The following is a 15,141-nucleotide window of genomic DNA, read 5'->3' as shown; positions in this document are numbered from 1 at the left end:
TCATAAGAACTTTTATAGGCATTAAATCTTTTTCAGCAGATAAAATGCTATTTTCTCGAAGGACCTGGAACGCACCATTCCAAGTGTTTTGGTTCAAACAGCCCTTCACTGAAGGTTACCCTGCAAACAGACACATGTGACTAAATTACACAAAGCTCCCCCCAGTACCTACTTTCACATGCATCATCCCCAGAAGAGAAAAGGAACAAAAATAAAAGCCAAACATCATCAAAATAATAACCGAAACCCATAATTTCAAATTGCATATAGTGGGAAAATCAGAATCATTTGACACATTTAAGACAATAATGTTTGAGAGAGTCACGTATCCTTCTCCTATACAAATGCATCTCCTTTCTCCTTTTTTTTTTTATTTTTTTTTTACCAAAGCTTTACATTCTGCAGTACCCACATGATAATAAAGCTGACATTTTACTGTCCACAGCATTCATGGTTTTTACGCATACACAAGTCACTGCTTCTGCGAACAGAAATCCCAATACACAAAGGTTTAATATCAGTATGCATTATGCTTTCCCATTTAGATGCTACCAATCCCTCTCGGTCCTCTCCGCTTCAGCTGAGTGTATTCAGCTATAGTGCGCCCTGTATTAGAGGATACTGAGAGTGAGATTAATGGAGGAAATGCAAAGCACTGCATTCCCCATTTCTAATCAGCCACATGGGAACCGTATTGAAGTGAATAGGGAAGTGTTGTTGTTTGCAGCCTGGGTCTAATCATGATATTGAAATGCTCCTTTTCACTGCAGTTAAAGTGATCAGAGCACTCCGCCGGCTGACATGCTTTCATTCATAGGACAATGTGCCCAGACTGGCAAAGAGGGGGAGGGCATCACATTTGAGTTTTAGTTATATAAACATTTCTCAGAGGCAGAGCTACTGTGGAGGCAGAAATTATTTTATTGTTTGAGTGGGCCGAGCCAAAGAACCACAGTTTTTTGGCAAACTGGAATGGCAAAAAAGTAACTCTGGGCCATAATATAAATAAAAAATGTAAATGGCAATGACTTCTTTTATTAATTTACGAACATAACATTCACCTTGCTCAACATGCTAGTTTGAACTTGGAAGATCAACTAGGCTAACTAGCTAACCTAGATAACTGGCTAGATTACATTTTTTCTGTTAGTAGCAAGAGCGCTAGGTTCAGTCTATGTTACATAGGCACTTCTACCTAAGTTAAACCACTATGGGCGGGTCTTTGGCTCCACCCATTGTGGTTTAACTCAACCAACAGGATTATTTCTGCCTCCAGAGCAGCTCTGCATCCAAGAAATGTTTGTATAACAAACACAAATCTGCGACAGGGAAGAGGGAATGAACTAGAGAGAGAGTGGGCTGGAGTGACTAAGTCCCTTTTTCAGAGTCTGTGCACAGACACCAGCAAACAATGTAACACACCACTTGCTCGATAGATGATGACTAACCTCTGAAAGCTGCAATTGCCTTCAGGCCTACTTCATATACACATTCACACGTTAAACAAACAGCACAGTATGTGTATGATACGATGAGGAACGAGGGAGCAAGTGGGCCATCAGAGAACAGAAACACTCAATCTGACAACCAACACAAAACAGCTTCACAGAGATGCATTTGAGAAGAAGCGTGAATTGACTTGTAACAGAGAGAGAGAAGGGAAATAATGACATATCACACAGCAGGAAAAGCCACTCTGAAATGTGTTCAAGCACAGCCGCTGTCCTTTTGTTCCGACGTATCATTCCTAGAAAGATGACTTCCTTTCCTCCAGTCAGAGAAGTTCAGCCAATCCAGCCTGAGCACTTTGTGGGGAGCACATCAACATCATATTATCCGGCTCCTAAAGAAAGCTACTGATGGCACAGATACGGGAATAGGGAAGCTTAGGACGGCGAGTTAGAGCCAGACGATAACACTGATGATACATCAACGCATCTATGTACAGTATTAAAACGACTGATCATTGATCAGAAATCAAAAGCCCTGTGTTTTGACTAACTTCAATGAGTACGGGACGATACAGTGTCATTTACATGCTGTAGTCTGTGATCCTTGTTGGAGAGGGGACTCCTTTTTCATCGGTCATACCGGCTCTCATGGGCCACCGTTATTTATTTATGATCGTGGTAGGTGCCTGTAGAAAGTCTGATGATGAGGGATACTATTCACCATGCATGTATGGGTCAAAAGATTCAGAGTTTGACAGTTATAATGCACAGCCTCCTCTTCATAGGGGAATGCCAGCAGATAGACATACATGCTCTTGTCATTTGCCAGGAACAATAATTTGAAATGTTAATGATCCAGTGAGTTGAGTTCCTCCGCTGTCTCCTCAAGCACTGCCAGCCACACCGGTAAGTAGTTGAGTGGTTAAGATAAGGGAGACAATATATTAAACTGGTGACTTTAGTGCCAAGGAGCTTGATAGTGGAGAAGGAAAAGTAGGGGAGGTGGGGGTAAGAAAGGATAATCTGAGGCAGGGAATTTGACAGGGAGCCAAAAGAAGCAAGGCTGAAGGTACAGGTTTGAATGTCAACACAAGCAACATATCAGATTGTAGTATTTGAAAGCTTGAGTATCTCCATGGGATAGAATGACAAGCCTGTATCATGGACTTTGAAGGGAATGTAGGGATTGAGCGTGGAGCGTACAGGGGCTGAAGCAAAGGGACGTAAAGGGGGAACGGGTTTAAGACAAAGCTAGGCTGACTGGAGCGTCTTAAAGACTCAAGAGGAGGGCTCGTCTTCATGTAGGTCCTCCAGCTCTCCTTCCCTGGGTCCGTCTCCACTGCTGCCCTTCCTGACAGAGGCAGGAAAACAGAGAGGGATTAGTCATTGCTTTGGTTAATTCTATCGTCAATTTAAGATAATATTCATTTTGTACAAGTGGTTCTCAGCCTCTTGCTTTATCTCCCCAAATACAACAGGGCAACCGGAGATGCCCTTTTTTCTTTTTCTCTAACTCTTACGTTGATGATGGTAATAAACACCACAATAGGCTATATCCATTTAACACGGCATTAAATAACAGCAACAAGGAGATGACAGATCTCAGAGATGACAGTTGGGGAAAGGCTGTTCCATCACTTCTTATGATGGGGATGAGCAAGAGTTGAGGAGTGTTAGATGATGATGGGCGCACAGGCTGGTACATGTTTGACAGACAGCGTGCCAGACCGTATTGCACAAAGTGTTACCTTAGTGAAGGGTGTAGTTTAAAAGAGGGCCGGAAGGGCCACGAGTCCCTGCAGCAAAGTGGGAGAAAAAATGGAAACGTCATAGGTGAGAGGGCAAAGGTCACCTAAGGTCAGGGAAATGGTGTTTGGAGGAGATGTGGAATTTAAATGGTAGTTGGTGGAGATGAACCTCCCTACTCACTCCATCTCCACAACTTAAAGGTGCAATGTGTAGCATTTTTAAAGATCAATATATCATTATCAAATTAATTGTGATGCGTTGGTACAATTACTATAAACAAATGAGACCATGGTCAAGACGATTGGTAGCCTCTACCTCATGCCAGTGCTATTGTTAGTGTTACTCAAAAAACATCCTCCGCCTCCCTGGCATCACTCCGTGTGTTTTTCTGTTTCACTTTACTGAAGAGGATAAACATGTTAGAAGTGATTTGTCCTATATCTACCTTTCACTCGTTCCACCATCTGCATTTGCGAGAAACTCTGAAAGCTTTAGCTGCATTTACGTTGGAAGAACAGCGCCCTCTTCCTGTTTTGTGCTCTAAAGCAACAACAGTTTTCTGGCAAAATCCAACCCCGTGGCACACAATGTAAAATGCAATGTTGAAGCTGGTAGAGGCTGCCAGTCTTCTCTGCAATGATCTAGTTGTTTATGGAAATAATACTAATGTCTCAAAATCAATGTGGTAATGATTTATTGATGTTAAAATGCTACACATAGCAGCTTTAAATTATTAGTTCAGGGCATTCTCTGATGATTGGTCCACCAGTCAAAGACCTAGGTTTATGCTTTTCATGATGAGATGAAGGTCAAGAATCAGGAGCAATAAGCTGATCCTGAGACTGTGTCTATATGGACTGCACATGCATTCACGACTTCATGTTAGTCACATGGTCGTGAGTCTAAGCTGTAGTTGGGCAGGTGCTTTCATTTCCCAGCAGGGGGCAGTAGTGTTACAAACTCCCTACAAAACCTCTCTGGACACCTTCACCTGAGATAGCAGTCCTCAGCACTCTGAGAGCCTGGAGTAGAGAGTGTAATAGGAGAAAACTAGGGCTGGATAGAGTTCAAATCATCTAATAAAACCTACACAATGGGAGATTACAGTCTGTGGTTGCCACTGATCCACATACAGAGTTACAGTAGGGCATTAAATTACATAAAGTCTGCTAGACACTCATAATACAGATTACTGTACCAAGGTTATCCAAGGTGAGAATACACTAGGTACTGCAGGAAACAGCTATAGATGCTCCAATTTGCCAAGATCCACTCTTTTCCTGATGATGCTTTCAACCCATGCAACAGAAAACCCAAAGTCAGCCTGAGGCGCTCTGTTTCATTTACTGTCAGTGTGAAGCCCAATACCGTTGAAAGCCGAAAGCAACACACAAAGAAACACTTATAAAAGCTCCACTGCATACAATGAGAAAATGAAGTATGGTGCTATGGCAACAAAAACTGGCAGATGCTGCTGGAGAAATGGGTGCTAGTTAACCTGGTATCAGAGACAGAGGAGAGGAGTGTGAACTACCATCAGTGCCAGAATCACAAGCGACCATGTGATTGGGTGTGTGTGGTTCTGTGGTCAAATTTTTGTCTATACGCAGGTGGGCAAGGGGTTTGGACATTAGATGATTGACAGTTGTTGGATTAGTGTGTGCTTACATGAGCAGGTTGCCAGGTGCGGACATGGACCTCTCCTCTCTCCTGCTGGGACACTCAAAGGGGTTGCTGAAGGAGCGCTTCCTCAACATGGCCTTCACCAGGATCTGAAACATTCACACACATAAGAATGATGAAAATGCATGCGAGAAGTTCTCTTTTTTTATTTTGTGCTGGCTTTGCAGACCAAACAGTAAGATCAGACTGTGCTAAAGGTGGTCTCACACACACAAGCTTGCACACACACGGATCCGCAAACATGCAGTGCAGTTACACATGCATTTAGGCTACGCATCTACTTTTTTCTTTTTCAGTCAGTGCATTTGAGCAAATAGCTACCGGGGATGTACCATAAGCAGGTGCAAATAATATCTGTAACTACACTAGTATTTACTATGTCTTTATATTCCGTATAAGGATGTAAGGTTACTTTTATGCAGGCATGGGAGGTTTAGCAAAAGAATAGCTTTTAAAGCTGCAATAAGCGATTTTCCGACCACTAGAGGGTGACAGAAACCGTAACACATTTGTAAATAAAGCACAGCAAAGCCACTGCACTACAGAGGCCCCTAAGGACAAACCTAACAAAGCACCGTACATAAAGGCTAATAGCTAAGCTAAGTGTACCTACTGAGAAGTGTTGCTGGTTACGTCTCGCTTTGCCAGATCTTTCTTCCACTGAAGGTTACATGTCCCACAATGACAAATGAAAAGGTAGGTAGCAAGTTCACTAGTTTACTCACTCGCTTCATCAATTCCGCCATTACAATAATTTTTTCAGGAATGGGAGGGGGTGAGCGCTTTTAAACAGCGAGGGAGGAGCCAAGCTAGTTTTAAAACAATGAAAAGCTACTGAATGGTCCGGGAGGAGCTTCTTTCCAGAGCGGAACAAGCTCTAGAAAAGAGGTGAAACAACACAGCTGGCTGCTGTGTGGATATTGGTTTATACCATTATGTCTCAATGAAATCTCCACATAGCACACATTAGTTTCAGGATTGGTTACATGGTCTGATATCAGTTATTGCAGGTTTAAAACACAGGAAAACACGTTCAATTCAAAAGTTAAACAATTACAAACAGCCTTGTTCTCCAAGGAAGAATACTTTCCAAAATGTGCAGTAATGCAGTTTTTTGGGCTCTGTGTTGCCGTAATTTGTAGTTTGTCACAATTATGGTTATTAGAATAAATTCTCAAACAAAGAAACATTGCTGTTGAATACCGTTGTTCGGGAGCAGCTATCCTCAGTGGAGGTAAATGTGCAAAAAAAGTAAATGTGAAACATCAATTTACCAAAGGCACGTCTGGAGGACACGGGACACTAAGTGTTCCTTACCACTGCAGAGAGGCTGGGAACAAATTTGACTGAGTTCTGGATGTCCTCCTCTGTCACCTCCACCACAGAACAATGTTCCTCCTCTAGAGGCAAGGGGTCGGTTCCTCCCTGGGTCACCCACAGGTCCATCTACACACACACACACACACACACACACACAGATATCATTACAGAACCCTGAGGTTAAGATGTGCTTCATTTTTGTGGTTCAACTTCTCTATAATCCACAAAGTCAGTGGAGCAGCTTGTGACTGAACATCCTGGTATGAGGCTTGGTTCTCAACTTTGTAGTTTTGCTGTCCGAATTGTTCATGTTTAAAATATTGCCTGAACTGTCCCTGACCAGACACTCAACATATGTGGAATCTTAAACTAAATTCTTAAACCCATGGTGACAACTTTAAGCAACTCTGAGTCAGGTTTTTGGGAATCTTAATGCATATTCCCCCGGCTACTGAGGGGGTTTTGCTAAGCTGCTTGTAGCAACTTGTGTTGAGTAAGAGAAAGTATGTGTTTTCTGTGTGTGCGTGTGTGTGTTTGTAGGTGTGTGTGTGTAAAGGGAGATGTGTGATGCCTGACAGCCTAATTATCTCCTCTTCCACAAACACAAACACAGTCTCTGGTAAGACAATGACTCACTGACACGTGATCAGATTGTATCATGGAAACACTAGAGGCAGTGGGGAATGTCACCCGTCCACGCCGGTCTGGGACCTCCCTGCCCCTCTAACACTGACTCAGTTTTAGCCCGCTCCTCCATAGGGACAGGCAGATTTTGTCATGCTCTGGAGCAACACAGCAAGTCTAATGAACCCCGCTGTAAGAACCATACTCAGGTCAGCACCTGCGCATTGGACAAATAATGGTTTATAGGACTCTTCAAGGCAAATCACTGGAGAAAAAGGACAGTCCCACTGCGAATGGTCATGAACTATGAAATCCTCTTGTTATGTTCATGAAGTTAACTGCTTGTTGTATTGAGCAACAACGGACTCTAACCCCACGGTCTTCATCCAGACCTGCTCTGCTCCCTACCTTGATCTCAGGGATGGTGATCCTGCTATCTGGGTTCTTATCCAGCATCCGCAAGATCAGAGTCCTCAGCTCCTCACTGATCTTTGGTCTGCAAGAAACACAAGACAATGTTATAGGGATACACCATGTTTTTGGTAGATTGGCCAATTGATCAATTTATCCATTAAGTGATGAGAAAATAGACACCAAAATCCTCCATGTGCCCCTGGTAGATCGTCCCTCTGGCGCTCCATGCTAACACTTTATCATACACTGTGTTGAGTGATAGTAGGCGACTAGCATTATCTAAAGTAGGAAGACTGACCTTTTAGTAATAAAAAGGTGTTATATTATATATATTATTGCTTGTAGATATTATATTGCTTGTAGATTCATACATTTTAAAAATGAAACATTAAGTCAATATAGCTGATATTGCCAGGTTTGTTTTTGGAGTTATTTCAGATGAGCAACTGTGTATTCATCCACTGTGCAGTGATTTTTAGCTGTACACAGTCTCCCATCGCCCACCATGTAAACTTCCTATAGAAACAGGGAAAGCAGTCGCTGGTAATTCAAAACAGCATGTTATTTTTGTATCACATTCTGTGTTTTACCAGTCTCCTACACAAAACTGCCAGACGTAACTGCATTACATTTAAGATGAATTATCATGTATCTTAACAGCTGCTACATGTTCTCATTTTCTCAATTTTTAGATAATACTAGTCGCCTACTATCACTCAACATAGCATATGCTAAAGTATGGAGCACGGGAGTAAACAATCTACCGGGGACACATGGATGATTTTGGTGTCTACGTCCTCATCACTTAACGGGTAAGTTGACACACAAAACGCAAAATCTCCCAAAGCTTGATGTATTAAAGCTAGCTGTGGAGGACAGCAAGCCCTTTAAGACATTATAAGGCAAGTGAAGATCATAAGGGATCTGAGACAGTGAGCTAAAGCCAAAGTGATATCTACAGTACTGGAAGTCACAGCAGTGATGCGGTATCATTTGTTGCTGCGATTCATAATGCACTAGACTCATGTTAAGAGGTGCTCCTTCACTGACCCTATCAGTGCTGACAGCAGCGGTCGGGGAGGACAAGGCACTGCTAATTGACATTGATTTGTTCTGTATGGAGACGATTCCATTAGGTGCTGTGATATTCTGTTAGAAAGGAGGGTGCCGCTTATAATGAACTGGCTTTCCACACGCCGACCGAGACTCTTGAGAACACGGGGAGAAGACACTTATCATTAGCGATATGACACCCTATCCTAACACATACTCCAGCTGCCACTCACAGCTCCTTCACATCTGCTGTGTTTGTACTTCATCACTTCATTCTCTTCTCCATCTCCCCCCCGCCTAGCTGCCTATCACTTCTTCTCTCTCCGCCTCGTCTGTGTTCTTCACCCCAGAAGACCTCCGTGCTTTTCTTGAACCTTCTAGGGGGAAGGGAGAACCGGAGGAGCACGGGAACTTGTATGCATCCAGGCTACTGATGCTCCAGTTTGGTTTATTCAAGGCTCGTTTTGATCATGTGCGAGTGAAATTCACTGCGCGCGAACACTGAAGGCTGTGCCGTGCAATTAGCTTTTGCGTGCGTGCGACTGTAAGTGAAGAAGAGAGATGAGAATGGGGTTCGCCGCTGAGATGCAGCTGAGGTGGTAGTAACAGCCTGAGATGACGCCTGGAGTTGGCTGAAACATTGCTGCCGTCTCTTTTAATAAAGTGAGAAGTGGAGGAGAGGGGTGGACTTACGATTCTGGGAATTCCACACACTTGCTCCTGATCTTATTGTGCAAAGCCAGGATGTACTCGTCAATAAACGGGCACTGCAAGGTGAAGAGAGGAGAGAGAGTCAAAAAAAAAGAAATGGATTGGACACTAAATCGTTACCGTGCCAGAGAAAAATTGTATCCCTAGAGACAGCCAGGACAAAAACAACAACAGCAGCAGACTGATCGGCAGCAGCTTCTAGCCTTCATTAAAATGACTGATGCTACTCGGCGGTTGCTGGATTGAACATAAAATAATAAAAAGGAAAAAAAAAAAAACTGGTGCTAGTCTTCTGAGAGTTCCTATTGAGATCAATGAGAATTTGCTAACAGGTGCTGCTAACAGGCACAAGGTTCTACAAAGCCAACGTCTATTCCAGCCTCTCTCCTGCTGCCGTGGCTGAGATGTGTGGGCAAGCTGGTCTCACAGGTGACACCCAGAGAGAAGACGTGTAGACTTGCCTTCCCAAAGACGAAGCAGTAGAGAGTCACTCCCATGGCCCACACGTCTAGCGCCTGGAAGAAAGTGCCAACAGCGAGGTTAAATAAGAAATAACGGCAAATGCAGGCAGACAACACATACATTGAGGAACAGGCCGAAGCCGCCGTGTGCACACACATCAATACAGACCGCCTGCCAAGCTCATTTTTTGGGGGAATTCTCCAGTCTAGTCCCCTTAGAGGTGGATTTGCGCTCAGATAGCATAGAGCCACGCTAGACTGGGGTTGCAGCCATCCATCAATCTCTCCGTCTCTCTTCCACCCAGCCTCTTTCCCTTCCTGAGTAGCAGACTGCCAGCTTGCCCAGCAGTCTGTTTCTATTGCTTGATGGATATAGATTGATAAAACTAGCTTCCTGAACATGGCCAATCTATTACAATGCAGCAGACTCCTGGCCAATCTTTTATCAGACACAGTGTGTGATCAACCTGTTCTACGGCCAGATGTACTACTTGGTTTCCAAGAGCTTTTTTCAGCTACTAAAAAGTGAAATGACATATGAGTGTTCGAAATTTAATATTTCAGTGCTAAATTATACCAAAATCACAAACACTGGTGCATAATGAGCACAAAACCCTCTGGACGAGGGTCAAACAAATCCAAATCAGCAAGAGCATGAGACTAATCAGAGAAAAAGTGGCTCTCGGACTGCACATATTCCTTGAAAGCTTGAGGGAACAGCGGGCCGAGGCACTTGAGCGGCTCTTAGATCCTGATGGCTTTTTGTCTGCAATCAATCTTCTATTCCGGCCCCTCTTTTCTGGACATGCAGGGTCCGTCCATGACCAAATCAAATCAATCTGCCATTGCCGATTACCATTGAAGGCTGCTTAAAAATGACTTGGTTTGTTGTAAAAGGCCTTTGACCTGATTACATAAAAAGACTGGAGGGTGACAGGAGTGAGGATGAGGATGGAGTGGAGTTCTTAGCAGTCATTTGTTCCCAGGGAGCTCAGCAAGCTACAGGGAGGGATTTCATCTATCATTTCACCCAGTAGTATTAAAAAAACCCAAGCTTGGTGATTAATTGGTATGTAATATTCTGAGTCCAAGCTAAATCAAAGTAGCTTCTAATGTTCTCACAATACCAAACACATGGACCTTTCCTAAACAATACCATAGCAAAAAAAAAAGCATAAACCTGAAATCAGAAAATGAAAAAGTAACATGTAGTATAACTGCATGGCAAACCTAATCTGTATGTAAATAGGTTTTACAAGGATTTGAAAGATGAAAAAAGCATTGACCCAGAAGAAGGCTTTATGCCGAAACGTCAGTAAAAAAATATGATGCATATGGAGCCAGAGTGTGGGATGCTTTTTTCTTCTTTCATGTGAGAGTTTTTGTGCCAGTGATCAGCAGCACCTCATGAACTTTCTTTTCGTGCGTGTAACTTCCACACAATCATTTTTACATAAACTACAGGTACAGAAAACCTGTAGTATTGTTTCAGTTCTCGATTTTGGTAATGTTGTACTTTCTTGATACCTGTCCTCTGTGCTGCACCACTAGCTTCCTAGTGTTAAAATACCAGGTAACATGTAGGGGGAAAGACTGAAAAAAGGAAGTTTCCTTATCAGATCAGCAGACTGGCAAAGGTCTGGGCTCTGAAAACTCATTTCAGTTTAATAATTCTCATTTTCAAATTGTGAGGCTTTGGCTGGTGGCCTGCCAGCAGCTGCTGTAGGCCAGACAGGCTGCACAGATAATGCACTTTACTTTAATGTCTGTTAGTTAGTGTGGATAATCAGGGCAGTGGTTATATTAGAATGTATTATTAGTATGCAGGAGGGACAGAGCATTTAATTTACATTGCATACACACACTATTTCCCCTGTCTCTGTCACACACACACAACTCACTTTTCCACTGAAGCTCTTGCGTTTGTCTGAAAGCGTCTCCGGTGCCATGAAGGCAGGAGTGCCAGCTGTGCTGGAGAGCAAGGCATCGTTGCCCTCAAACTGGTTGCTGACCCCAAAGTCAGCGATCTTCACATGGCCATCGTCCCCCAGCAGCAGGTTAGAGGGCTTGATGTCCCGGTGGACGATCTTCTGGTAGTGCACTGATGAAGGAGAGGCGGTACAGTCAGATTCATAGAAATACTACAGAGCTTAAGGCGAGGCATCGCAGGTGAAGAGGAAAAAAAATCCTTTCATCCTATCAGAATGATTTTTTATTGTTGAATATGGACACAAATACAGTTTTTGTTTTATGACATTTATTTATTTTGTTATTAACATATTCAAATGAACCAATATGTATAAAAAATGCAGACATTTGCATATCAGAAAACATTTACAGAGAATTTGTAATTTTTTTATGTAATGAATTATTTACAAAATACCATGCATGTGGCAAAAATCTCACTTTTTCATGTAAAATACCCCATAAAATAGAAATGACAAAAGATATTAAAAAAGCCTCTGTAAATTACTAATTTTGTCAAGAAACTTCTTGATTTGGTTAAGTTCAGTTGGAAAAAAGGGAATACATAATTTTGAGATAATGGCCATAATAATAATGATTTTTTTTGTTTTTTCTTTTAGCTAATTTTGTACTTGGTGTACTTGACGCAGCTGATGTAAAAACACAAATTAAATGATTCAAGTTGTTTTTGATTATTGTTTTGTAAATTATATGAAACTACAGTAGCTGTAGACCAGTCCGGCCAAAGTAGCGATTTTCACAGCGCTGCCTTGCCTTAAGGGAGTTTCTAAATGTCAGTTGTTCATTGCAGCAAACTGTGAGAATGCGATAGTTTATTTTATTCCTGTCACCCAGACAGAAATATGCGAGGGAGAGAAACTCAAAGCTCTCCACTAAAGACTATGATGACATATTCACAATACTGCAAGTACATCGCGCTGACATGAATAAGACAACCTCGGATTTTTGAAGACAGTTTAATGACGGTGTCTGTGTATCCTGGTTCCCACCCACACACACACACACACACACACACACACAGACAGACAGACACACACACACACACACACACACACACAAACAGACATACACACACAGATCACTCTCACGATGATCACGACAGTTAAATAATCAAAGCTTTGTCCTTGTGTTCGCTCATTGCAGCATAACAATGATGTGAGCACTGGGAGTTCAAGTTCATCTAAAGACTGAGACTAAAGTGCAGACTTAAGCTGTTCTCTAAGCCTTGACACTTAACAGCAGTCTGAAGCTTAGCCCTGGACACTCCACTGATTGGATAAGTGGTGCCCTCATGTCTGAGGAGGCCTAATCAAACATGAAACACTTGACAAGATTACGGGCCTTGGGAATTAACAATTGTTAGCGCTAATAAGACCCAAATCAAAGAGACAGGATGTCAACGACCTACAGAGTGACTATTGTCATGAAAACAGCACTACATAACAATTTAGCCTCTGATTTTACAAGACATGCTTTAATTAAATATTTCACTTTATACATTTTCACTTTTTGACACAAATGCCACAAAAATGTAATTGGAGGAACCTGGTTCAAGCCCCTTGGTGACAAGCACCCGCCCTGCTGAAGTCACCTTGAGCAAGAAGACTCACTGATTCCCTATCAGCTGCAAAGGTGCTGTTCTGTAGCTAACCCTGACCTCTGACCTCTGTAGGATCAATAAAGTATCACACAATTATTAAGTCATTTAGCTTTTTTGTAATTAGTGATATTGTGATCTGGGGAAAAAAAACCCTGAATGCCAGAGACAAAGCACATGCTGAAGGCTGACTGCCGCAGGAGGTTTGTGCGCTCAAAACTGAAAATGTTATAGCAAGGTGAAATATTGCTTTAAGCACACTGAACCTTGTTGCGTAAATGGCATGCGCTTGTTTCTATGCGTCTGTGTAGCGTCCCTTTCAAGATGCACCTCGAGGCTCAGTGAGAGGCCTCAGTGAGAGGCCGCATTGATCTGCGCTAATCATTGAGCTCGCAGCCCTGTGAAATGGATCCACTTCTGCAAATGAGGACACAGCCAGAGAAAAACCTTTCCATTGACCGGAGGCTCGATACTGATGAGGTGTATAGCACACAATGGCAGCCAGACCTCCGGGGCACAGACATGGAGAATCAACAACCGTCTGGCCCACTGCTCCTTTACAAAAACATGAAAAAACTATCACGCCAAAGACTGTTTTATGTGTTTTTTCCAAGGATAGTGAGAGAGCATAAGAGATGTGTACTGTGGACAAAGATTCTTTAAAGGAGGGATATCTTTGGAAATGGATCTGATGTTTTTCATGCGTTTTACACTCCTTGCTCACATAAAAAAAAGACTCAATAGTAAGGATATAAAATACAGTAGATGGCATATAACACTTGCGCACCACCTTGTCCTATCTTATGCTGACTCCCTGCATCAGATACTTACAATACTCTATGCCCAGGATGATGTCTCTGAAGTAAAGCCTCGACTGCTCCTCTGAGAAGGGACTGTCTGTGGGCACCTCCATCACCGGACTGCAAATCCAGGCGGACAATGTAGAAAACAAACAGATAAACAGACATACAGGCAGACAAATCCACAAATTATCTATATCATTGGTTTGATTATTTGCACCAGAAATCCATTCCACATGTGAAAATATGCAAATGGGACGAACAACTAAGCAGAGATTTAAACACAGCATCTTTCACGCCTCACTGACACTCAACGTCTAACTGTAAAAAAAATAAAACAATTCCAAACGGCTTCGAGAAAGATAGTTATAACCCTGTTATATCAACCAGTTCTCCATTATTCATCAACATCAATACTAATATTAATATTGTGTGATACTCCAGTGCCCTGGATTAACTGTAATGAAAGGGGATTCAATTCATACTATTCCTCCAGCCAAAGACAGTTTGATCAAAATATATGAACATGAGGAAATCTTTCTGTATAAACTAGAGAGTCCAATGTGATGCCATCAAGATGTACAACCTGGATTTAAAAGGATAAAATAATCTGTCCTAACCTTGCAGTCACATGAGCAGCTTTGTTTTCATTCCTACAGTAGATTGTAGATTTAGAGAAATGGTACCCAAGGCCATAGAAAATACACATTGGAGTAATAAAAAAACCCATTTCATCTAGCATGAATGGCCTATTCAGCACTTTGTAATTGCAAGTACTATAATTCTAGTTATTATTATCATTAGTTGTAGTAGTAGTAGTAGTATTAGTCACAGTAATAGTAGTAATGACATATAATGATGGTCTGTTAAGCCTTTTGAGGCGTGCCTGTGATAAAGGGCTATATAAATAAAAATGACTAGACCAATAGATGTAGTAGTAGAAGTAATAGTACTAGTAGTATTATAGTAGTAATAGTAGTAGCAGTAGTAGCAGTAGTAGTAATAGGAGCCGTAGTAATAATCAGGTCAGCTGTCTATTGGCCTGTCAGTGATCAGTCCCTAACAAGAGCAAACAATCACTTCTCTCACTATAATAATCTAAGAAATAGACCATAGTTGGCATCCTCCTATTGAAACAATAATGTGAGTTATTACTTCCAACATGTGAAATAATACTGGCACCCCCCTCCCCACCCCCACCACCACCCCTCCATTTGCTTATAAAGACATTAGGTCTCACATCATTAGATCATCACAAATTGTGACTGGTGTAGGAGGGAACAGCTCATGTA

At 42.2% G+C, this 15,141-nt stretch overlaps 1 protein-coding gene across 2 annotated transcripts in view; it reads right to left on the bottom strand.

Moving 5' to 3' along the window:
- Positions 1-1,132: 1,132 nt before the first annotated feature.
- camkk1a (calcium/calmodulin-dependent protein kinase kinase 1, alpha a) overlaps positions 1,133-15,141 on the bottom strand; it is a 52,815-nt gene continuing 38,806 nt past the window's right edge. Inside the window, exons 9-17 of one of the 2 annotated variants that reach the window (XM_071900937.2) lie at positions 13,881-13,969; positions 11,368-11,567; positions 9,467-9,520; positions 8,988-9,061; positions 7,236-7,323; positions 6,201-6,329; positions 4,869-4,972; positions 3,200-3,247; positions 1,133-2,802 (exon numbers count right to left, since the gene is read on the bottom strand). In XM_071900937.2, the coding sequence (XP_071757038.2) occupies positions 2,730-2,802; positions 3,200-3,247; positions 4,869-4,972; positions 6,201-6,329; positions 7,236-7,323; positions 8,988-9,061; positions 9,467-9,520; positions 11,368-11,567; positions 13,881-13,969 (859 nt within the window). In that variant the 3' untranslated portion in view covers positions 1,133-2,729. The remainder of the gene's footprint in view (positions 2,803-3,199; positions 3,248-4,868; positions 4,973-6,200; positions 6,330-7,235; positions 7,324-8,987; positions 9,062-9,466; positions 9,521-11,367; positions 11,568-13,880; positions 13,970-15,141) is intronic. The other variant, XM_078286599.1, reaches the window with a different exon arrangement.

Source organism: Centroberyx gerrardi, chromosome 11 (assembly GCF_048128805.1).
Source record: "Centroberyx gerrardi isolate f3 chromosome 11, fCenGer3.hap1.cur.20231027, whole genome shotgun sequence".
Lineage (NCBI taxonomy): Eukaryota > Metazoa > Chordata > Actinopteri > Beryciformes > Berycidae > Centroberyx > Centroberyx gerrardi.
Note: the sequence above shows the minus strand (reverse complement) of the source record. Positions and strands in the feature narration are given on the sequence as shown.